The following is a 23,592-nucleotide window of genomic DNA, read 5'->3' as shown; positions in this document are numbered from 1 at the left end:
ACCTCAGGATGGCTCCCAGCCCTGCATTCCAGCTGTGTGATCTCCTCTGGCCGGTGGCAGATCTTCTCTCCCCTCCTCAGGATGTTGCTGTAGGTTTCCAGGTCCCCTCCATGTGGACCAGGCACCGGGAAGTCAGTGTCAAACCACTTGGTCCAGTTGCACTGTGGCTGGCAGTGGGTGCTTACTGGGGAAGAGGTCACCTCTCCATGAGGCCCGGGGCCTGTGGTGCTGACAGGAACAGAGGTGGTGCTGGTTCCAGGCACAGAGCTGGTGCTGCTTGTTCCCACAAATGTCGTGTGGTCTGTCTGCACAGAGCTGGTTCTGGGGACTGTGCTGGCTGTTGACCCCGAGGCTGAGCTTGTGTGGGGTGTGGATGAGGTGCTGGACTTTCCTGTAGGTGTTGAGCTGGTTTGGGGTTTGGAAGTGGTGCTGGCTGGCTTCCTGGAGGTAGGGCTGGATTTAGGCATGGATGTTGTGCTTGCTGTCTGCACAGAGCTGGTGCTGGGGCCACTGGTGTGCGCTGTGCTGGCTGTGGGCCCTGAGGTTTGGGCTGTGGAGGTGGTGCTGGCTTCCCTGATTGGTGTTGAGCTGGTCTGGGTTTTCAGGGTGGTACTGACTTTTCCTGTAGCTGGTGATCTTGTTTCAGGTGTGGAGGTGGTACTGGCTGTCTCCACTATGGTTGTCGTGGTTTGGGGCATGGAGGTACTGCTTGCTATATGAACAGACCTAGTGCCAGGCACTGGGCTGGTGACAGTCTCACTTGGGGCGCTGGAAGGAGTGGCTCGTGTGGTGCTGGGGCAGCCTTCGGGGACGCCACAGCACAGCACTCGCACCTCGTAGTTGAGGCACATCCCGGACATGCCCTTCTGGTCCCGGTTCCTGCACACCAGGCCCACGCTGGGCTCACACTGCACCACCTGGCCCAGGTCCTCCACCCTCACCTCAGGATGGCTCTCAGCCCTGCATTCCAGCTGTGTGATCTCCTCTGGCCGCTGGCAGATCTTCTCTCCTCTCCTCAGGATGTTGCTGTAGGTTTCCAGGTCCCCTCCATGTGGACCAGGCACCGGGAAGTCAGTATCAAACCACTTGGTCCAGTTGCACTGTGGCTGGCAGTGGGTGCTTACTGGGGAAGAGGTCACCTCTCCATGAGGCCCGGGGCCTGTGGTGCTGACGGGAACAGAGGTGGTGCTGGTTCCAGGCACAGAGCTGGTGCTGGGGCCACTGATGTGTGCTGTGCTGGCTGTGGGCCCTGAGGTTTGGGCTGTGGAGGTGGTGCTGGCTTCGCGGATGGGTGTTGAGCTGCTTTGGGGTTTGGAAGTGGTGCTGGCTGGCTTCCTGGAGGTGGTACTGGCCGTCTGCACTATGGTTGTCGTGGTTTGAGGCATGGAGGTACTGCTTGCTATATGAGCAGACCTAGTGCCAGGCACTGGGCTGGTGACAGTCTCACTTGGGGCGCTGGAAGGAGTGGCTCGTGTGGTGCTGGGGCAGCCTTCGGGGACGCCACAGCACAGCACTCGCACCTCGTAGTTGAGGCACATCCCGGACATGCCCTTCTGGTCCCGGTTCCTGCACACCAGGCCCACGCTGGGCTCACACTGCACCACCTGGCCCAGGTCCTCCACCCTCACCTCAGGATGGCTCTCAGCCCTGCATTCCAGCTGTGTGATCTCCTCTGGCCGCTGGCAGATCTTCTCTCCTCTCCTCAGGATGTTGCTGTAGGTTTCCAGGTCCCCTCCATGTGGACCAGGCACCGGGAAGTCAGTGTCAAACCACTTGGTCCAGTTGCACTGTGGCTGGCAGTGGGTGCTTACTGGGGAAGAGGTCACCTCTCCATGAGGCCCGGGGCCTGTGGTGCTGAGGGGAACAGTGGTGGTGCTGGTTCCAGCCACAGAGCTGGTGCTGGGGCCCCTGGTGGAAATGGTGCTGGCTTTTCCTGTAGAGACTGAACTTGCTTTGGTTGTGGAAGTGGTGCTTTCTGGCTTCGTGGAGATGGGGCTGGATTTAGGCATGGATGTTGTGCTTGCTGTCTGCACAGAGCTGGTGCTGGGGCCACTGGTGTGCGCTGTGCTGGCTGTGGGCCCTGAGGTTTGGGCTGTGGAGGTGGTGCTGGCTTCCCTGATAGGTGTTGAGCTGGTCTGGGTTTTCAGGGTGGTGCTGACTTTTCCTGTAGCTGGTGATCTTGTTTCGGGTGTGGAGGTGGTACTGGCTGTCTCCACTATGGTTGTTGTGGTTTGAGGCATGGAGGTACTGCTTGCTATATGAACAGACCTAGTGCCAGGCACTGGGCTGGTGACAGTCTCACTTGGGGCGCTGGAAGGAGTGGCTCGTGTGGTGCTGGGGCAGCCTTCGGGGACGCCACAGCACAGCACTCGCACCTCGTAGTTGAGGCACATCCCGGACATGCCCTTCTGGTCCCGGTTCCTGCACACCAGGCCCACGCTGGGCTCACACTGCACCACCTGGCCCAGGTCCTCCACCCTCACCTCAGGATGGCTCCCAGCCCTGCATTCCAGCTGTGTGATCTCCTCTGGCCGGTGGCAGATCTTCTCTCCCCTCCTCAGGATGTTGCTGTAGGTTTCCAGGTCCCCTCCATGAGGACCAGGCACCGGGAAGTCAGTGTCAAACCACTTGGTCCAGTTGCACTGTGGCTGGCAGTGGGTGCTTACTGGGGAAGAGGTCACCTCTCCATGAGGCCCGGGGCCTGTGGTGCTGACAGGAACAGAGGTGGTGCTGGTTCCAGCCACAGAGCTGGTGCTGCTTGTTCCCACCAATGTCGTGTGGACTGTCTGCGCAGAGCTGGTTCTGGGGACTGTGCTGGCTGTTGACCCCGAGGCTGAGCTTGTGTGGGGTGTGGATGAGGTCCTGGACTTTCCCGTAGGTGTTGAGCTAGTCTGGGCTTTGGAAGTGGTGCTGACTGGCTTCCTGGAGTTAGAGCTGGATTTAGGGATGGATGTTGTGCTTGCTGTCTGCACAGAGCTGGTGTGTGCTGTGCTGGCTGTGGGCCCTGAGGTTTGGGGGGTAGAGGTGGTGCTGGCTTCGCGGATGGGTGTTGAGCTGGTTTGGGGTTTGGAAGTGGTGCTGGCTGGCTTCCTGGAGGTGGTACTGGCCGTCTGCACTATGGTTGTCGTGGTTTGAGGCATGGAGGTACTGCTTGCTATATGAGCAGACCTAGTGCCAGGCACTGGGCTGGTGACAGTCTCACTTGGGGCGCTGGAAGGAGTGGCTCGTGTGGTGCTGGGGCAGCCTTCGGGGATGCCACAGCACAGCACTCGCACCTCGTAGTTGAGGCACATCCCGGACATGCCCTTCTGGTCCCGGTTCCTGCACACCAGGCCCACGCTGGGCTCACACTGCACCACCTGGCCCAGGTCCTCCACCCTCACCTCAGGATGGCTCTCAGCCCTGCATTCCAGCTGTGTGATCTCCTCTGGCCGCTGGCAGATCTTCTCTCCTCTCCTCAGGATGTTGCTGTAGGTTTCCAGGTCCCCTCCATGTGGACCGGGCACTGGGAAGTCAGTGTCAAACCACTTGGTCCAGTTGCACTGTGGCTGGCAGTGGGTGGTCACCGGTTGGGTGATTGTGTGTGGACTGCCTGTGGTCGAGTGTTTTGTGTGTATGGTTGCTGAGTGAGTGCTGGTCTCCTTGGTGGAAGGGGAATGCACGCGTGTCGTCCTGCTTGTCTTTGTTTTCGCGCTGACTTCAGTGGAATGTGTGGTGGGTGAAGCTGTGGAGCACAGGTCCACGACCGTACAGCACTCTATCCGGATCTCATAGTTGTAGCAAATGGGTGGCAGCTGGTCCTTGTTCAGACAGATCAAGCCTACCTCTGGGTTGCAGGTCACATTCTGCCCTAGCTCTGCCAGCGGAGTGTTGGGAAAGAACTGAGCCCTGCACTCAACATTTCGTGGCTTCTCACAGAACTTGTATCCTTTGGCTCTCAGGTTCCTAAAAGTGTCAAAATCTCCACTGTCTCTGTCAGACCCTGGGTAGCTGCCATCTATCCAAACAGTCCAACCGCAACGCTCCTGTCTGCATTGGTGGGTAGTTTCAAAGGAGGCCACTGTGGACCCTGAGGTTGAGCTGGATGCGGACGATGTGGCTGGAGTTGGCTCTGGCATTGGGCTAGTGGTGGACAGAGTTGTTTTAATAGTAGTAGAAGTGACTGGGGCAGGGGTAGATGGACCTGGAGCCGATGAAGAAGAACCAGAGGACGATGGAGAAGGACCTGGGGCATGGGTAGAGGGACCTGAGGGAACTGTGCTGTCTGTGTGGTCCGTCGAGGTGACAGAGGCTGAGGAGGTTGTGGCCCCCACCGCAGCTGTGCTGGAGGCTATCGAATGGGTGGTCTTGGTAGGAGCACTGGAGGTTGGGCAGCTGATGGGGGTACAGCACTGAACTTTGATCTGGTAGTTGTCACAGAGCCCTGACACCTGGTCCCTGTTGTGACAGGTCAGGCCCACAGCTGTGCTGCACTCCACACGCTGCCCTAGTGCGTGAAGAGGCACCTCGGGGCTCTTCTCAGCACGGCACTCCACTGCTTTTGGCACTTGGCAGATCTGGTGGCCATGGGCACGGAGGTTCTCCAGGGTGTCAAAGTCGCCGCTGTCGATGCCACGTCCAGGACGGCTGACATCCATCCAGTGAGACCAATGGCACTCCTCTTGGCACCCTGGCATGGGTGAGGTAGAGGCTGTCGTAGATGGGCTCAGGGTGGAAGCGGTGGCAGGGGTCTCCACAGACAGGGTGCTGCCGGGATGTGTGCTGGAGGGTCTCATTGAGGTCATGACTGTGGGCAAAGGTAACAGGAGTGAGCAATTGGTCCTTGGGGTTGTCTACCTGGTCCCTGGCCATACCCTCCCTCCTCATTCATCAGCTGCCTTGTGGCTTTCACCACCCTGGTCATACCAACCTTGGAAACTGAATATTAGGGCCACATCAGTCAGTCTGTCTCCTCAGAACCTACCTGCCTTTCGGTGGGTGCCATAGTGGGCCCATGGACAAATTAATCTCCACTAAAGGAAATCTACTCCCTAGGGCATGCCCTGAGCAGAATCTACATGTTTATTCCCCTCAAAACCATCTTGGGGGGACTCTGAGGAAGCCCCAACAAGATGAGGCCTCAGGGATACCTAGTGATCCATGCAATGTAAGGCAATCAAGCAGCTATGAATTCTGGGAAAATCTCATAGTCATCTAAGGGCTGGCTTAGGATCACTTGTTCTTGGAGCCTCTAAGCTAAGGCCCACATTCTGTTGAGATCAGGTCCATTAGCTACAGAAAGCAGTACCATGGACACCAGGCCTTCCCGGGTGAGTCAAGGAGATTGATCCCTTCCTCTTGTAGTTAGAATAAAAGCAGGGTACGCCTGTCCCTGATAGCTGGCTCCTGAGCTCCTTCTGGAGCCTCAGTGCCTGCCACCAACACCCATAGCTAGCCATTAGCCTAACATTCATCACGAGAAGCAGCACCAATCAGCAGGGAGAGGGACACCCCCAGGAGGCCTAGCATTTTCTGCCTCCGGTCACATCTGCCTTACCAAGCGGTGTGGAGAAGGAGAAAGTGGTCGGGGGAGCGGGAGTGATGGGGCTGCAGGTGTCAACAGTCCTCTCAATGGTACCGTCGGCCCTGCAGTGTGCAGAGATGCAGCCTCCCATGCCATCTGTCGTGTGGTAGATGATGTCGCCGGGATGGAAGTGTTGCCCGTTGTAGGTACAGACGCAGGCTGCGGGGGATAGATGTTTATGGCCGTCAGGGGCTGCTAAGGCACTGAAGACAACCAGCCCCTCCCTCACACACACTCCCGCCGCTGCCGCCACCCCATCCCCAGCTCAGACAGGAGGCTGCAGATGCTCACCACCAGCGTCATGGGCACAGCGCACGCCGCTCTCCGTGCACATGCTGTCAAGAGAAGGAAGAAGCGGGACTGAGCGCATGGGACCTGGAGCTGTTTGCGGGGCACGCGCTGTGCCTAGCACTGGTGACGAAACAGCCCTGTCACAGCCCAAGCTGGAGGCTGGGATCCTGCCCAAATCCTAACCTTCAGCCTCGCAGGCTCTGCTCTGCTAAGGTCACACTCTCTCAAATGCCACCCCTGTCAACAACTCATGGAGACAATGTGGACTTTGAAAGGCATTGTCCCCTCGTCCCTGGGAGGACCTCTTGGCTGAGGACGCATCACATTCACACATGGTTGGATCTTAGACCAAGAGTGTCCTCTCTTTTAGATGCATCTTAGGCCAAAGGCATCCTTCTCAGCTGAGTCCCAAGCTAAGGTTGCCCTCCCTTCATCTGAACCAAAAGCCAAGGTCACCCTCCCTCCCACCCCAGCCTCAAGCCAAAGGCAGCCTTCCTCTTAGCTGAGCCTAAGGCAAGTCTTCTCCCTCCTAGTTGACGATCAGGACACTGGGGGGTCCGGCAGGTCGGCATGCAGGAAGCCCCAGAGGGCTGGTAGTATCACTCTTTACCCCTCAGCTTAGCCTTGGGCTGAGAGGTACCTCTAGACCCCGGGCTGGTGCTGTGAATAAGGTTGGGTTGAATTCCCCACTGTGTTCCAGGTTCTACCACTCTCTGTCTGGGTGACTTACCAGGAATAACAGTTCTTGTCTGAAGGTACTGTTGTGCCTGGTCGGTACAACTTTCCGTTGACACGGCAGGGACGTGGTGGTGGAGGCGAGGGGGTGACTGTACAGTTGGCTACACACTGCATCGTGCCCTCATCAAAGATGGGGGCCGCTGGTGGGCACTTGGGGTAGCAGCCTGTGGACCAAGAGACCTGAGTCCCAGGCGGAGTCTGCCCCAGGCCCTCTCACCCCCCAGGGCCCATGTCTTTCCCCAGTGACCAGCCTCATCTACAACACTAGTGTTTGGGGTCGAAACCATAAGGTCTCCTCGTGGGATCAGGAAGAATTCATCCCAACCAAGGGTCTCCTGAGAAAGGAACTCCCAAGCCTTAGCTCCCAGGATTGAACCCAGTCCCGATCCTAAGAACCCAAGAGATCTTGTCCCTCCTGTCAGCCTTCAACTTACCTTCAAGACCACGAAGATCCTGTAGGCACTGTCCGCTAGGGTTTTGGCAGGTGCGCATGCAGGGGGCACCACATGGCTGGTAGTGCCACTCGCACTGACCCTCTGGGTTGTAGTAGTCACAGAACAGTGCTAGAAAACAGAGAGATTTATGGGTGTGAATCTGCACCTAGGGTCTGCTGCACCGTTTTGCACCCCACCCTGAGAAAGGGTGGCTCAGCTAGAGGTTCCGGGCTGGCGAGAGCGCCAGAGAGGCAACCGTCAAATGGGGCTCTCCAGCTACAGAAACTGCCCCCCAACCACACTCCTCCCTCGTGGCCTCGCATGGACTGTGCGTAGGAACGGGTCCTGAGGCTTCCATTGCAGAACGTTTTCTGAGGCCAGGCTTTCTCCTCCAGCTGCCCACCCTCGTTTCTGCTTCACTTTCCTGAGGAAACTTTTGGCCCTCTAATGCATCCTGATGAACATACAGAGCTTGCCTCTCCTGCCTGGAGCCCTAGTCCACAGCAGACATCCTAGCCCAGCCCTGGCAGCTCCCAGCCCTTGAAGCTGTTCATGTTTAGAGCCACAGTGCTTGCACACTTGGATGTTCAGGACACCGTGCATGGATAGACACACACACATTGGAGGTACATGTGTATGCCTACGCGTAGGTCAGGACCAAAACAGGAGGAGCGTGGGAGGCTGTGACCCACCTCATTCCCCGGTCCCACCCTTCAGCAACACAGACAGAGCCCCACTCACGGCAGATGTCAGGGGTCCTCCAGGACACACACACTCCCACTTCGTGGCAGGCCTGGGCATAGGCGGCCACAGCAGTGCAGAAACACTCACAGTCGCCCCCTGAGTCGCAGGCACATGCATCACTCACACAGGCTTCGTAGTACTTGGCCGGTTCCACCTGAGAGAGACAAAGCCATTGGGTTCTGGAGACTCCCGCCTCCCCTGCCTCCTAGTGCACATTCTGGCCTAATAACTTGGACCAGCTTCTACCAAAGTTCATGGTGACAAATGTATGACCATGAATGTTCAGCCAGGCCATCATAGTGTCCGTAGACCCTGGCCATGGAGCAGCCTAAAGCCTCCTCAGTGCGTGTTCAGAGTTAATAACTCCCCAACAACAGCCCGTTCTGATGTATGCATGTGAGCCCCTGGGCCCCAGACTCCCACGCCCTTGGCTAATGGCTTCTTCATCCTAAGCTCCAGAGACCGCCCAGCCCCAATGCCGTACGTGGGCATGGCAGGTGGCGAAGGTCGCACTGTTGATGATGCTGCATTGCTTTTGGGCCCAGGACTTGCGGTAAGGGTTGGCTGTGCAGGGGTCCTTGGGCACCAGGGCATCCGGGCAGGTTGGAGAGAACTTCCAGCTATTTCCAAACTCCAGCACATCGCCCACCACAGACTGGCTGCGTGTGGTGAAGTCATTGATGGCGTTGTCGTCAAAGTTCCCACACAGGCCACAGACCCTGCCCTGTAGAAGCACAGAGATTAAAGGTGTGGGACAGAGCTACCTTCCTTTACCCTGATATATATCTGATCTGCTCTATTACCACCTGACTTCCTGGAGAATGAGCCCAGGAGGAGCGGCACGTGTGAGTTTGGAAGGCAACCCCTGTGGCATAAAGTGGTGGTTCACAGCACTTGTACCCATCTGTGTCTGCCCCCAAGTTCATGCCCATGACTTCCCAGGAGGCCTGTGAGTCCCTCAGCCTGGCAACCTGGGAAACCTCTTTTTCCATTTTTCCCTTGAGGCTGCTTCTTCCCTCTATATTGACCTTAGTGCCAGTTCTCAGTCACTTTGTAGGGTGAGCATGGGGCTTAGAGCCTGTCTTGAATAGCAGTCCAAAACACCCCAGTGAGTTGGACAGTCGCTCCATATTTGTCCCTGTTCTAACTCTGGGGCTTGTGAATTGGGCCATCTGAGAAGCAGAATCTTTGAAGATATGGTCAAGTGAGACAAGGTCCCACTAAGGCAGGTTGGGTCCTGGGTCCCTTGTTTAGTGACCTTCTTAAAAAGAAACATACAGGCACAAACACACAGGGAACCATGCTATAAAAGAGGTTGTCTAGGATAATCAAGTTACAATCCAAGGGTACCTGGAGCCCCGGAGACTAAAGAGACAAGAGAGAGCCTCCTGAGCCTCCAGAGGGATTGCAGCCTTGCTGACATCACTTGGGCTTCTAGCATCCAGATAAGAAAGAGAGCTGGCCACCCAGTTTTGGGCCATTTTTTTTAATAAAACTACAAGGCACACACAGCAGGGGGCCTCCTCCCTGCCGTTCTAAAAGTTCTTCCCATCGATTGCCCTCCCTCCTTCCCTCTTTCTCAAATGTTTTTTCTTTTTTTCTTTTATTTTTATTAATTACTCTTTATTCACTTTGTATCTCCTCATAAGCCCCTCCCACCACCCCTCCCGATCCCACCCTCCCACCCCCTTCTTCATGCATGCCCCTATCGCAAGTCCACTGATAGGGGAGGTCCTCCTCTCCTTCCTTCTGATCTTAGTCTATCAGATCTCATCAGGAGTGGCTGTATTGTCAAAATCTTATTACACTGATTTCATTGTGTTTATATGTGCTGGATGCGTGTGCCACAGTGCTCTTGTGGAGGTCAGAAGACAACTCATGGAAGTCAGCTCTTCTTCCACCATGTGGGTCCTGGGGATTGAACCTCAAGCCTGAGATCATCAGCTTGTCAGCAAGTGCCTTTACTCCCTGAGCATCTCCCTGGCCCTCTGTCTCTGTCTTCCTTTGCCTCTCTGTCTCTGTGTGTGTGGCTCTTGATCTCTCCCATCCTCACTCTGTCCATCTCTAACTGTCTTTGTCTCTATCTCTGAATCTCTCCCTCTCTGTGTTTACTTTTCTCTCTGTGTTTCTCAGTGTGTCTCTGTCTATCTCTGCCCATCTCCCCACCCCCGTGTGTCCCAGCCCTCGAGGGAGGCAACCACAATGCTTCCCTGGCTCACTCTCACCTTGAACTCAGGGCTGAGTCTGAGAAAGATGCTGGTCTTCCCATCCCACAGAAGCACCAGGCCAACATCGGTTTCCACCACCAGGTAGATGCCCATCCGGTGGACATAGTAGGGGGGCTCCTGCCCCACACCCTTCTGGATCACCTCCACCTTGCCGTCACTCAGCTTCAGCTCATAGTTCTGTGTGACAAGAGGTCCTCAGAGCCTGGCCAGGGCCACACATACCCCTCCTGTGTGCCCCTATGCCAGTGAGGAGCCCCCGGGGTGTTCTGCCAGCCCCATTTTACTCACCCCCAGGAAGATCTTGATGTCCTTGGAGCAGGTGGTTCCGGTGGTACCACAGGGGACATTCTCGGTGACAACACGAAAGGCATCCTGGGAGCTGTCATTCCCACCACAGTGGTCCTGGTGGAGCAGAGGATCATTAAGGGAGAGGGAAGGGTGATGAGTACATGGGGCTGTGTGTGGCTGTGGGTGAGGCTGCCGGCCAGGCATACCTGCAACAGCGTGTACTCGCAGTCCCCGCTGAAGCTGTAGCGCTGCCCGTCAAAAGTGAGGTAGTGGCCATCCCCATACACAGCGCAGGTGGCCAGGCAGGGCTTGCCCGTGCACTGCCACATTCTATTCTCACAGGTGCTGCAAAGAGGGCAAAGGTCAGCCAAGGGCTCCCACAGGAATGGAGACTTTCCTGGCAGCTCTGTGGGGACCCCCTATGAGAGACTGAAGCACAGAGCCCAGGCACCTTGAGAGCCTGTGCTCTGCAGGTCCACCAGAAGCCATGCTTGGGTTTAGTCCATTCCTAACAGGGACCTCTGGGGCTGATGATGGCTTGGATACCCACCTCTCCCACAGGGACCCTCACATACCAATTGTTGCAGCCCACTCTGATGGTCTCCCCAGGCCTGTAGGTGGCCTCGTTGTGCACACAAGGACAGTCCTCAATAACAACACAGCCTCCATTGCCATCTGCCACCAACCCATCCGGGCACACACAGCCAGGCACGCACTCGGAGCTGTACTGCAGGGCAAATGGACAAGGTGATTGGACGGATGGATGCCTGGGGCTGTCATGTCCTCTTTGTCTGAGGGACTTCAGGTGCCATGTGAGCAGGAAGCCCAAAAGCAGGGTGACCAGAGGTGCTCTGGGAACACGGTCTAGCCAGGCTGCCCCAAAGGCCCTCAGTATGGAACAGCCCCACTGCTCTGCTTCAGGCGTGATGGTCTCCACAGACACCATAGCAGGAGAGACCAGGGAGGTGAGGGGACCATCAAGAAGGTCCTAGGAAGGGTTGTTAGGAAGCGACTGGGTCACTTACACAGGTCATGTCCAGGGTGTGACAGCTCTTCTGACATCCAGCTCCAGTGTCTCCAGGTATGGCATTGTGGCAGTCAAAATAGATCATGGGTGCATCACAGACTGGAAAAGGAAGGGGACCAATGAGGTGATGCCATCCACCCCTGCCAAGCTTTCTCTAAGGGAAGGCAAGTGCTATAATATCTGAGCCTTTTGTTTCCAGACAGCTCAGCAGGGAAGAGTACACATCTGTGATCTCGATCTCTCTCTCTCTCTCTCTCTCTCTCTCTCTCTCTCTCTGTGTGTGTGTGTGTGTGTGTGTGTGTGTGTTGTCTGAGTTGAGAGTGCACTGAATGTTTTCATGATAATGTGTGCACACTGTCCTCACCTTCACCTCCCCTGTTCCTGAGCCCAAGAGCACAGGCACAGACTGTACCACAACAGTCAAACTGATCATCGCCCCAAGTGCTGTTCACTGAAAGCTCTTTGTAAATATTCTCCCAGAGTTGACAGGCTCCCTCACAGGCTCACCTGGAGCGAGGGCAGGACTTCCAATGCAGGTTAGTGTTCCTTGGGTGCAGGTGCTGTGAGTAGAGGAGTGTTAGAACATCATCCGCTCTGGGCCCCATGAGTCCCTGCCATGTCTTCCTTGTCTGCATGACTGCAGAGGCATGGGAGCAGGGTGACCGGGGGTTCTCTGGGAATGCCATCTACCAGGCCTAAGGGTCTTACCAAATGGCCCCACTGTCATGCACAGACTCGCCATTGGGAACTGCGGATCCCCTGTGGTAGCAGGGACAGCTGGTGGCCTGCACACATTTGCCTGAATCATCCAAGAAGGTGCCTTTGGGGCAGGTGCAGCCATCTACAGGGATGAAGCTGACATGGCAGGTGACATCTTCCCCACTCAGGGCGCGGCAGGTGGGCTGGCAGGTGCTGATGTGGTATTGGTAGGTCATTGACTTTGGGCAGGTAGTTGTAGGCTTTGCTGTGTGGGAGCAGAAGGAGGGGACGCTTAGGACACTGGTGGACACATAGCCCAGCAATCAACAACAGAGGAGCTCGCAGTTCAAAGCCTTTCCAGCTCCCCCAGATTCTGTCTCCTGATTAGTTCCCTTGGTCATTATGGCTCGGGTCTCCCTTAGTTTCAGAGACTGATGTAGGGATAAGACACTTGAATCTTTCAACCAACTTCTAGGCAAAGGGTGGCAGCCCTGGCCTGTAGAGAAAGAGAGCCCAGTTTGCCCACACAACACTCACTGCAAACGCCATCCCTCCAGCCACTGAGTAGCACGCCTTTGGCAGCACAGGCACGCACATAGGAGGACAGGGCTGCGCACATGCAGTCCTCACTCTTCTCACAGTTGCACGTGTCAAACATGCAGTTCTGGGGATGGAGACGTCAGAGCATCAGGGAGCCGGCCTCACATCCAGGAGCCTGGCATCTTGGAGCCATCCCAGCATACTCCCACCTTCCTTACCTTCCTCAGGACATTTCCCCATCCCACATTCCTCTGTAGTTCATTTTAATGTTGAGACCTCACATGTAGCCAACCTTCCCACTAGGACATGGATTCTGGAAAGACTCTGGTCCTTTATCTCTGTGATCCTCCAGGTCCAGCCCTCGAACACCCCATCCTTTTCACTGTCCTATTACTCACATTTCTCAAAGTTTCATGTTTAGACCTGTTTCTAGTGTAGACCAGAGGCATGATCTAAACTTAATGACCATGCGATGAATGAATAAGTGAAGGAAAGTCAGGGAATGGGACCAGAAATGCAGACTTGGAGAACATTCCTACCACCTTCTACCTGTCAATTGCCTCCTTCCAGTGTCCTCTGATCCTCCAAAGAGAGGGTGTACAATGCATTCTTAGAGTCCTAGCTAGCTAAAGAATCAGTGCATTACCGAGAAGTAGGTGCTGGGGTTCACGGTGGCGTGGCACTGGGAAAATGGGCCACTGGCATCGGTCAGCTGAGAACACCAGTGCTGAGCATATTTCTCTGTGGATAGAAAGAAATCCATCAGTTACTTTTTCATTTGGCCTCATGAGACATGGAGAAGCTATAGTCATTGTTTCTCTTCTTTCCTATGTCCCCAGAGCCCTTATCTAAGAATGTGAGTGGCCCATCACCATAGAAAAACAGTCAAGACTTCTGGAATAAGACAGAAGAAAAGGGGGCAGGACTGTCTGATACTGAACACTACCTCCTCAGCCCTTCTCAGGGGACTGGACAGCATCACAAGTACAATAGAGTCTCATGTCCTTTCTTTTACCCTGAATCAGGACCCCTAAAATCCAATGCCCTGTGTACATAGTACAGCAGATGAGTCCCTGTCTATCTGTGAATCTGTCCTGGAGTTCCCTCATGTCCTCCCTGCCATCTGGTAGGCATGGATGCTGGACACCACTCTTACCTGGAATGTACACACTAGTTTCATTTGTAATACTACATGGTATAAACTGCAGCAATATATTTCTCTGAAGACAACTCTTGACTTCACAAAAATTGAACTTTTGTCAGAAGCTGCAGTGATCATTTAAGGTAACGTACTCAATCTGCTGTGTGCTTGACCTGTTCAAGTTTTACTTGACTTTAAGAGAACAATATAACTGACCTTACTATGGCTTGACTCTCCTCTGTAATTAGTTTTTACAATCTAAGCTAAATGTATAGATAAGGTTTAAATTTATTCTTAAATTGTGTACTGTTCCATGCCCCTGACTCAGAATAATGAAAGTGTGTTATTATAATCATTTGCTGAAATGAAATCCAACACATTGAAAGCAACATTATGCAAAACAAATATCCCATAAAAGTTGGAACCAACATTCAGATAGTAGTTGGTAGAGTCTGTGTGTACTTTTGAGTGCTCTTCTGGGTCAGCTGGAGTCAGTAAAGTAACTTTTTCTTTTGTAAAACTGTTAAAAATTTCCTATGGAAATGAATTCCTCATTCCTTCCCCATGCCATGTTTTCCATGCTGCTCAATAAATATGAGGCAAGACCCCTTGTTACAGGCAGGCAGCAAAGACAGATCAAATACAATAGACAGGCCACTGACTACAAAGTATAGACAAATGGAGAGCACCAGGGGAGAAATAAGTAATTCGAATTTGGGCTCACTTTTAGCCAAACTATTTCAAAAGGAAGTTGACTTTTTTTCATTCCTCAGTATGGCACCTACACATTTTGGTGCCTCTTTGGGGTTTTCTTCAATGCATGCTTAGCACAATACACTGCATACATACTAGTTTAGCTATTCATCACTTCAGGTTGGACAGCTGAACACCAGGCTAGGTCAGAGTTTGCTGAGAAAGTGCTTCTTGGGAAAGTATCCAGCTCAGAGATGGAAGCAAAAACAAAATAAGACAAAACAAAACGAAACAAAACAATCCCTAAGCATTCAACAGAGCATAGACCAACAGCTACACTCACCATTCTCCACGCTGAGCGAGCAGGGGTCCTCGAAGATATTCTTGACATTGGGACAAGCTGCCTGGGTCTTGAAGGTGTTGAAGAAGGCAGCTGCTGTGCCCTCCACAACACCACTGATGGTCTGGAAGTCATCTGCCTGGATACTGTTGAAATTCCCACAGAGCCCTGGGGGCAGGAGAGCAGGTTGAGGCCCCATGTGGGCTCTAGGATGGAACGGGCTCAGGCCCAAAGTCAGTGTCTCTTACCACAGGTTAGCCCTCTGAACTCAGGGGTCAGCTGCACAAACACCTGCATGATGGGCACCAGCTGGATCTCAAGCTGCAGACCCAGGTTGGTCTGGGCAATGATGAAGAAGGTTGAAGGCCGGAAGATGGTAACATTAGCTATGGACAGAAGATGAGGGTTTCAGAGTGGGGCATGTCCCATGGGATGGAGAGACACAGTTCTGACTCACAAGCAGCCCTCACCTGTCGACACTGGCAGCTGGGTATAGATCTGGTTCACAAAGACCTCTCCAGTGGCTTTCACCATGACCACCTAGAAGCATTCCAGAGCCAACAGGGTCAGTGTGGGACTGAGGTAGTATCCCCCTCAGTGTTCTCTGGTAGCCAACACACTGTGAAGTGTTCTTGCCAAGTCTGGGACACCTTGGGTTATGAGGCTGTAGTCCCCATGAGGTAAACGTATGTTCCAAGATTTGTCTCCATCCTTATCCTAAGCTCCTAAGCTTTCAAAAGAATCATATCTTAAGTAACATAAAAACGGAAACTAATGTATTTTTTAAGATGAAGTTGTGCTGGATAGAGATGCTTGAGTCCTTTTTCCTGGGGCCATCTGGTACAATTACAGGACCCCCCAGAGCCAATGTTCCACTTAAGGGTAGTCCCCAGAAAGACCCACAAACAGTGGCTGCACTCACTGTGCAGAATGTGACTGGCAACATGAATATGTTATTTCCACCTCCCATGACCTGACTCTGCCAGAGTTCTCCTCCGTTCTCCTGTGACACTCACCGTTTGGCCCCCGCCCAGGCTCAGCATCACACTCTTCAGACAAGTCTCGCTGTCAGTCAGTCCACACTTTCGCAGTTCAGCCAGCACAGTGAAAACATTGCTGTCACAGGGCTGCAGGGGTAACACAGATCCTTACATGCTGCACGAACCTCTGCCCACCTCATCCTCCCTCTCCTCCAATCCATGCTACCCACCCTCCTGGCTGGAAATCCCTGCTCCACCACTGCCTTAGACTCTAAGAAGCAGCCATTTGGTTCCAGGAGGAAGGCGCTCCTAGGAGCCCATGCCAAGACTCCCCTGAGGGCTCAATGCACCTACTGAATGCAATAATTCTAAAAGTTGGGAGGGAGCTATGTTATGAGGAGACTGGGGAGGGGAGTTGAGATGGTGAGAGGTGGTGGATGATCCAAATACAAAAATTTCAAAAATAAATAAAAATATTTTTAATGAAAAATGGTTTCGTTTTGTGGTTTCCAAGGTAGGGAGGGAGATGGTGAAGTGCAGTCTAGGATGGTCAGCATGGTGAGCTCCTGGAGGGTACCAGGAGAGTAGATACAGGACAGTTCACATTTGTCACCTCTCTGGGCATGCTCATGAGTGACCCTGATGGACACTTAATGTGGACAGTAGTGGCTGACCGCTTTTCAGCATTGATTGTGACCAACGCATCATAGTAAAGCAAAATACTAATATGGGGAGACGGCTGGAGTCAGTGAGGCCTAGGTATTCCCTGGAATTTCTATTTAATTTGTTTTTAGACACAAAACTCTTCCAAAAATAAAATAAGACAAAGACTGGAGAGATGCATCAGTGATTGTGTACTGTTCTTGCAAAGGGCCCAAGTCTAGTGCCCAGCACCCACATCAGTTTGCTCATAACCACCTGTAAATCTAGCTCCAGGGAATCTGATGCCTCTTCTAGCCTTCATAGGCACCATTCCCATGTCCACACAGAAAGACACATGCATAAGTATAAATATATAAATGAAATAATAAGTCTCTCTTAAAAAGACAAGGTCAGAAGGACCAGAACAACAAACAGGAGTCATTCAGCACTAGAAACTCAATCAACAGCCGAGTGACTCCAGGGAGCCTGGGACCAACAGGCAGAAGTATTTCCTCACAGTTTTATCATGAAGTCCCCCAACGACTCTCTAGTGCAGCAGTGATGGGAAGCCGAGGGCAGCGATACCTAGAGAGGCCCATGGCTTGGTGCAGCCCCCAAAGTCAAAGGCCCCAGGACAGCATAGGCCTCACCTTGCTCAGCACATAGCTGCAGTCCCCATGCACTGTGTACTGTCTTTCATCAAATGTGGAGAAGTGGGAGCCTCCCAGCACTGAGCAGGTGCCAGGGCATGGGACCTCCTGGCAGCTCCACCGACCTCCAGAGCATGTGCTGTAGATAGAAAGAAGAAGGATATAATATGTAATAGTCCCAGAAGCAACAGCCCTGTTATTTTTGCCACCTTGACTGAAGGCTTCTGCCCATGGGGCATTGACCACAGCAGCCTAGGAGCTAACCAGTTCATAAATCCTAAGGAAGTAACCCAGGCATGCGTCAGGGTCTTTGATGGGAACCCAAGACTTACCACGTGGCGCAGTCAGTAGAGTAATTGGTGCCCGGTGCGTAAGGTGTCCCATTGTACACGCAGGCACACTGGGATACAGGGACACAGCCAGTCTGGTTGATGTCATCAAGCACCATCCCTGTAGAAAGCAAGTCCATGTGACAGGTGTCATCCAGGAGCCTTGGTAAACATCAGCAGCGCAGAGTCACTTTGGGCCAGGGTCATAGGGATCTTTCAGCAAGGCCGAACAATGGCAGCATGACCACCCATGCAACTGTGTGCTTTGGAGGTCCTGTGTCGGGGTTGGTCAGGTGGAGAATCCATCTTACCCTCTGGACAGAAGCATCCTGCAACACAGTGGTCCTCACAGACCTGGGAACGCTGGGGGTTGGAGCAGGTGTCCACACAGGGCGAGCCACATTCCTGGTGCTGCATGTTGGGGGGGCACGTCTGGGCTGCAGGGAGACCAGAAAGGAAGGTTGTAGAAAGCCAGGTCCCACTTACCTGCTGGATGGTGTTATGATGGTGGGGAGTTACGGCTGAGGGCACTCACGGCAGAGGTTGGGACTCCGCCAGTCCTGGGGCTGTCCTCCAGCATGGGCGCACTGCCGGGAGTACTCAGCCAGGGTATGGCAGATGCAGCTGGACACGTCAGGGCTCTCACAGAGACAGAGGTCCTGCCGGCAAGCCTCCAGGTAGCTGCTGATATCCACCAGGGCCGCACAGTCCGAGAACAGCGGACCTTTCAGGATCTCCTCACAGATGCCCTGGGCAAGGGCAGGGACCTAGGCTTAGTACAGAGCCTGGGCTCTCCCAGAAGCACCTGGGTTATCCCAGAGCCCACAGCCCTCCTCCCCACCCTGCCCAGCCATTCCTCTCAAGGCTCACAGATCTGGTAGAACAGTTCTTCTGAGGCACAGGCAGGGTGTCCTGGCATTGCTCTGTGGGTCCATCCATCTTCTGGAGGTTCCCAAACTCAAGGGGTGTCAGCCTAACATCTGCAGGAAGCCCAGAGCAGCTCTGTCTCAGGTCTCCAGGCCCCCAACCCATCATCCCAGCAACCAACTTCAAAGGACTCCCCACTGTGAATGTCTATGTGGTCCTGTGATCCCTGCCTGGCTTCCTCAACTTCACTCCCTAGGATGCTGCTATCTGGAACTCATGGGAGGAGCCCAGAAAGAGCCTTGACTTCCTAGGGCTACAGGAGAAGATAGAAGCCTTAACAGATACATAGCCATTAGTCCTTCTGGCCAATCTGTGATGCAGCCTGGAGGACTGCAGAATGAGCCTGATATCCTACCAGCCCTCAGACTCTGGCTGGCCTGCACACAGCATGGCCACATGCTTATATGAGACTTAGGGGAACTGGCAGAGAGAGGGGGTTGGAGCATCTGGCCGATGCAGCCACATTTATGGTGCCATTGCATGGTCGTAAAGAAACGTGACGCCCCCTCCCCCCCAGGCCTGAAGGAAACAGGAATGATTCCATGAGACAATCTGTGTCCACAGAATAGGGGTACCAAGAACAAGAGCTCTGACAGGCATCTTGTTCCCTGCATGCATGTAAGGTGTGTCAGCATGCCAAGAGTGTACATGTACACGAGTGTGGCTATGTGCAGGTGTGTCTGTGTGCACTTATGTATGAGCTGGGATTGTTGGGGGGAAGCCTACTCGTGCCTGGGTGAGCAGCAGGCACATGCAGTGTATGGGTGACAGAAAGCATTCGTTTGCATACGTATAGAGATATATGACTTGAGAGACGGGCAAGCAAAGTCACCTGGGGCCCTGGGTTACTGCCTGGGACTTACTGTGGGAGAGGAACTCGCTGGACTCTGGGCTGCCATTGAAGTCTCCACAGAGACCACAAGTCTTGTTGGTGTATTTGGTGTCCAACTCCAGCTGAAATTGGAAGAGACATCAGACACTGGTTCCCACTATAGACACCCCAAGATGTGACATATAGACCCCTCAAAAAGGGGGTGAGGGATCCCAGAGGAGACACAAGCCAAAAGACTCTCCCTGTAAGTCAGATAAAGCCACAACTTGGAGCAGGGCTAAGAAAACATTCCATACACAGGTCCTGTGTCTGGGGATGAAGCCTTGAGGCTCTGCTGATGTCTAGGTGCCCACCTTCCCCAACTGCGTGGGGCCTATGCCCCCTCTCCTAACCAACCTCCTGATCTCACTAGGAGGCTCCACCCACTGTCTATTTTACCAGAAGGCTCCGCCAGCCCACACCCGTTCCCCACCACCAGGAGACTCTCCTCTCTCTCACCAGAAGACTGTCATCGTCATTCCACAAGAAGACCAGCCCCAGCCTGGCTACCACCTTCAGGTATCTACTGCCGAGCTCGATGAGGACCCCAGACTGGCTGAAGGGCAGCTGGACCCTGTAGAAGAGAGTAGGGAAAAGGTACTGAGGGGCAACAAGGTGAGAGAGAGGCCAGGCAGAAGATCCCTACAGCCATGTGCGTGACAGAGACACGGGACTGATACTAAGGGAGAGCAGAGGTGGAAGCTCTATTGTGGGACTGGGGACTGCCTGTCCAGCTTCTCTCCTGAGAGTCGAGTCCTGACAATCCCAGTGTCTCCCACAACCCCGATGCACTACTTTCCTCTCACGACCCAGCACCTCTGTCACCCACCCAACTCTGGCCCACACTCACTGGTGGTTATTGACTAATACGGAGTTCTTGGTCAGCTCAACAACTAGGCCATCAAGCTTCATGGTGACGCTGCTCAGAGTGGTGGAATTAGACTCCCAGCCACGACGGAGCTGGATATTGAAGTCCTCGTAGGCAGCCCCACAGTGTGCAGAGAACACGTAGTTGCAGAGGCCAGGGAAGCGGAAGACTTGGCCATCAAAGGTCTTGTAGTGGAAGTCGCCCCATGTGCTGCACACCCTCCCTGTATGTGCTGGGTTGAGGGCTGTGGACCAAAGCAATGGCAGGCTTTATAGGCACTGTTCTGGTCCCAAATCCCTGGCATGCCCTCTAAGCTATGCCTTTCACAGTGGGTATCTCCTTTCCATGTGCTACTGGGATCAGACAGGATGCTGCCCACAGTGGGTATCTGAGATCCTATTTGACTTAGGAATCCTGGGGCCAGCTCACAGCAGCTTTGAATGCCCCTCTAACCTTTCTTGTGCTTATTAAATGGTATCCAAAACCCCTTTTCTTCTAACGAGCTCTTCATGTCTAAACCAGACTACTTTCCCACCTGTGTTTTTGGGTTCACTCACCTCGTACCACAGGGATGGTCTGCAGAGGTGGAATGATGGTCACTCCATGGAGGGCAGCACCTGTGGAGACAGGAGATTGGATCATGGGATCCAGTGAAATTGTGAAAACGCCAGAGGTTGTGGCCCAGAGGAGGAGGCTAAGGGCTCAGGGCCAGCAGAAGCAGACTCCCAGGTCCAGCTTAGAGGCTACTGCCTGTTGAGGCATGGCCCAGCCTGAGCCCTACATCCAATGTTCTCTCTGTGTCTCCTGGAGACCCTGGAAGCCATCAGCCCTTAGTGCCCACAGAGCCCAGAAACCTCTGTTTGCAGGTGGGACTTGTGTCCTGATACTCACAAATGCTGGAATCTAGGCCAGCAGCTCAAACTCTCCCACACCCCTTTTTAACCAGTTTGGGTGAATGTAAACTGCAAGGTGCTGGCTGGCCCCCGAGACCCCAAGAGACCCCTTGCTTTGGCATGTGTGTCTGATTCCCTGACTCTGAAGGTGAATGTGATGCTGCAACAGGTAAATCAAACCAAGAGAGACAGAGGTGGATCTAGATGGATGGGACAATGAGCCCAGGCTGCAGACAGCATAGCCCAGTCATCCTGACAGACTCTCCTCAGCTCCCTTTGAAGCCTGAGCATGGATGCCTATGAGGACTCCATGGGCTGGATCAGTTAGGAAGAGGGGTGGCTGACCACAGCCAGGTATATCGGCATACTTCAGCTCCAAGCTCTGTCTCCTCGGTGTGCTAGTGGAGGGGCCATAAAGGCAAGAAGGCTCTGGGGGAGCCAAGGTAGCATTCAGGTAGATTTGGGGGGACACGGTAGGCATAGAAAGGCTAAGACTCACCACCATGGCCTTGAAGGAGAGAGCGATCAGAGTTGTGCTCGTGGTCAGATGTCAGAGCGTCCTGGTGAGCCTGGCCTGAAGAAGAGAAGATGGGCCTGAGCTGAGAGCAGGACAGGTGCCCCAGGCTGCCCAGCCTCCTGGGCACCAGTGTGCAGATGGAGGGAGGAATGTAATATATCACTAGTTAAAGGCCTGATGCACAGAGTCAGCATGACAGTGGGTGACTGGCCCACCCCAATACCTGCACAACAAGGTTTGGACAAAGTGTGAGTGGTTTGCATCCTAAGTCTAGTTTCCTGATGCCTGCTTCTGTTACTAGGGCCTGGCTGAGAGAAACCACATCCCCAGGACACCCTGCAGCCCGTGGTTTCTAATGAGGTTATGACAGCCCAGAGTGGGTTGCGTGCTGGCGACACTGACACAAACGGTGTTCATTAGAGGGCTGAGAGGCTGCCCTAACCAGTGTGGAGGGCTTTGATACACAGCCTTCTGCTCCCACACACACTGTATGCCCGGCCTCAATCCCCTGCATAGCAGAGTTACTTTTCTGCCTCTTAGCTCAGAGACTATTTCAAGTTGTCAGGCTGCAGGCAAGGACTGCATAGCAGGACCCTCTCACAGACACTCATAGTTCGCCAAGACCCAGATAAAACCCTAAATGTCACTGCCCATCTGAGTCCGGAACATGAGGGGAATGAAAATGTCTCTCCAAATGACCTGGGAAAGCTTGACACTTGAGTCTTACCTGTGTGCTGACTGCAGGCCAAGGCCAGAACTAGGACCCAGAAAGGGACCAGCTTCTTCCGGCCGACACCCATGCTGTGGAGCACGGGGAAATGTCCCCACTGGCAGCCTCTGAGGACAGACTCCAGTCACCAGTTGCCTTTTGTAGTCTGAGAGCTGGCTCCAGCCCCAGTGGTTTCACGTAGGTGGGCGGGGCAGGCCTGTGGTTCCCCTCACCCAGGTAAACAGTGGGCACTCAGTCACTTCAGGCTGGTCAATGGCTGCAGTCAGAGGTGGGTGTGCCGGCAGGTGGAGCCTGGTTTCCCTGAGGCTCCCTCAGGTATTATTGTGTAGTCCTCCCCAAAATGCCTCCACCCGGACTTTCCCAGGCCACCCTCCAAGCCATGAGTTCCTGGTACCTCAACAGACACATCTTCCAGGATGACCAAATGCTACCTTTGATCCTGCCCCAGGGCTTGTCCTGGACACTCATCCCCCTTTCCTTGGGCAGGAGCATTATGGGCAGCAACTACCAAGAAAGCAGCAGAACTACTAACCCCCAGGGCAAACCTCAGCTTTAGCTTCATACTCCCAAAAACCTGGGTTATACCTCAAATTCCCAGACCCAAGAGAACAGTTTCAGCAGAGGCCCAGTTCTCCCTACTGGATGCCTCTGGATGCCAGAAGCCAAGGCGTTTAGTGCCTACTGAACTGGAGAGATACTACTGACCCTGCCTCGAGGAGCCTGTACTCACTGTCCTGATGCCCAGATTAGAAAACATACATGGGCCCTTGCCCAGACCAAGGATGTATGATGCTAGGCTTTGCCTTGGACCCTGCTCTCCAGTAGCCAGACTCCTTTGGCCAATACCAGAAGCTCCGTTGCCCACAGGCAGATAGAATGAAATACCCTACCAAGGGTGGAATGGCCGTAGAAGAAAGGCTGCCCCCTCCCTGCTGGAGAGAGGTCAAAGGTCAGAGAAAGATCTAAATTTGAACTTTCTGGTTGCTTCTGGCTTCTCTTGAGGCCTGAATCAAGCCTATCCTGGTCACGTGGTTCTCTGTGCTGTCCTTTGTACGTGCCATGCCTTGTGAGAGAGAAAGAAAGCACTTCACATACCACAGGAGTGTGGGGGCCCATGAGAACTATAGGTAAGTGAGTGAGTGAATCAATGAGCAAATAAGTCAATGAACAAGTAGACGAGTGAGCAAATGAACAGATGAACAAGTGAATGAATGAACCAATCAATGAGCATGAATGAATAAATGAAGTAATGAATGTAAAAGTGAGTAGACAATTGAGTAGATGACTGGATGGGTAAATCAATCAATCGGTGAGTGTGGATGAGTGAATAGAGGAGTAAATGAGTAGGTCAGGAATGAATGACTACAAGAATGTGTGAATGAGTGAGCGAGTTGAAGAATAAGTGAATGAGTAGACACACAGGAAAAAGTGTGGATGGTAATGGGATGTGTAAGGCAGG

At 53.6% G+C, this 23,592-nt stretch overlaps 1 protein-coding gene across 1 annotated transcript in view; it reads right to left on the bottom strand.

Annotated features, from left to right (window-relative positions):
* The window catches only part of Muc5ac (mucin 5AC, oligomeric mucus/gel-forming), a 31,561-nt gene extending 9,358 nt beyond the window's left edge, over positions 1–22,203 (bottom strand). The window contains exons 1-31 of the mRNA XM_060376264.1: positions 22,131–22,203; positions 21,386–21,460; positions 20,551–20,610; positions 19,976–20,237; positions 19,585–19,699; positions 19,118–19,208; positions 18,198–18,307; positions 17,863–18,076; positions 17,639–17,764; positions 17,334–17,448; positions 16,999–17,137; positions 15,743–15,853; positions 15,197–15,266; positions 14,975–15,112; positions 14,730–14,894; positions 13,199–13,293; positions 12,550–12,676; positions 12,022–12,277; positions 11,821–11,873; positions 11,312–11,412; positions 10,862–11,013; positions 10,493–10,631; positions 10,287–10,400; positions 9,996–10,175; positions 8,255–8,494; positions 7,768–7,924; positions 7,027–7,155; positions 6,585–6,756; positions 5,855–5,898; positions 5,537–5,722; positions 234–4,786 (exon numbers count right to left, since the gene is read on the bottom strand). Coding sequence (XP_060232247.1) covers positions 234–4,786; positions 5,537–5,722; positions 5,855–5,898; positions 6,585–6,756; positions 7,027–7,155; positions 7,768–7,924; positions 8,255–8,494; positions 9,996–10,175; positions 10,287–10,400; positions 10,493–10,631; positions 10,862–11,013; positions 11,312–11,412; positions 11,821–11,873; positions 12,022–12,277; positions 12,550–12,676; positions 13,199–13,293; positions 14,730–14,894; positions 14,975–15,112; positions 15,197–15,266; positions 15,743–15,853; positions 16,999–17,137; positions 17,334–17,448; positions 17,639–17,764; positions 17,863–18,076; positions 18,198–18,307; positions 19,118–19,208; positions 19,585–19,699; positions 19,976–20,237; positions 20,551–20,610; positions 21,386–21,460; positions 22,131–22,203 — 8,562 coding nt within the window. The remainder of the gene's footprint in view (positions 1–233; positions 4,787–5,536; positions 5,723–5,854; positions 5,899–6,584; positions 6,757–7,026; positions 7,156–7,767; positions 7,925–8,254; positions 8,495–9,995; positions 10,176–10,286; positions 10,401–10,492; positions 10,632–10,861; positions 11,014–11,311; positions 11,413–11,820; positions 11,874–12,021; positions 12,278–12,549; positions 12,677–13,198; positions 13,294–14,729; positions 14,895–14,974; positions 15,113–15,196; positions 15,267–15,742; positions 15,854–16,998; positions 17,138–17,333; positions 17,449–17,638; positions 17,765–17,862; positions 18,077–18,197; positions 18,308–19,117; positions 19,209–19,584; positions 19,700–19,975; positions 20,238–20,550; positions 20,611–21,385; positions 21,461–22,130) is intronic.
* Between the last annotated feature and the right edge of the window lie 1,389 nt (positions 22,204–23,592).

Source organism: Meriones unguiculatus, chromosome 1 (assembly GCF_030254825.1).
Source record: "Meriones unguiculatus strain TT.TT164.6M chromosome 1, Bangor_MerUng_6.1, whole genome shotgun sequence".
Taxonomy (NCBI): Eukaryota; Metazoa; Chordata; class Mammalia; order Rodentia; family Muridae; genus Meriones; species Meriones unguiculatus.
The sequence above is the reverse complement of the archived record's forward strand: the minus strand, read 5'-3'. Positions and strand labels throughout refer to the sequence as shown.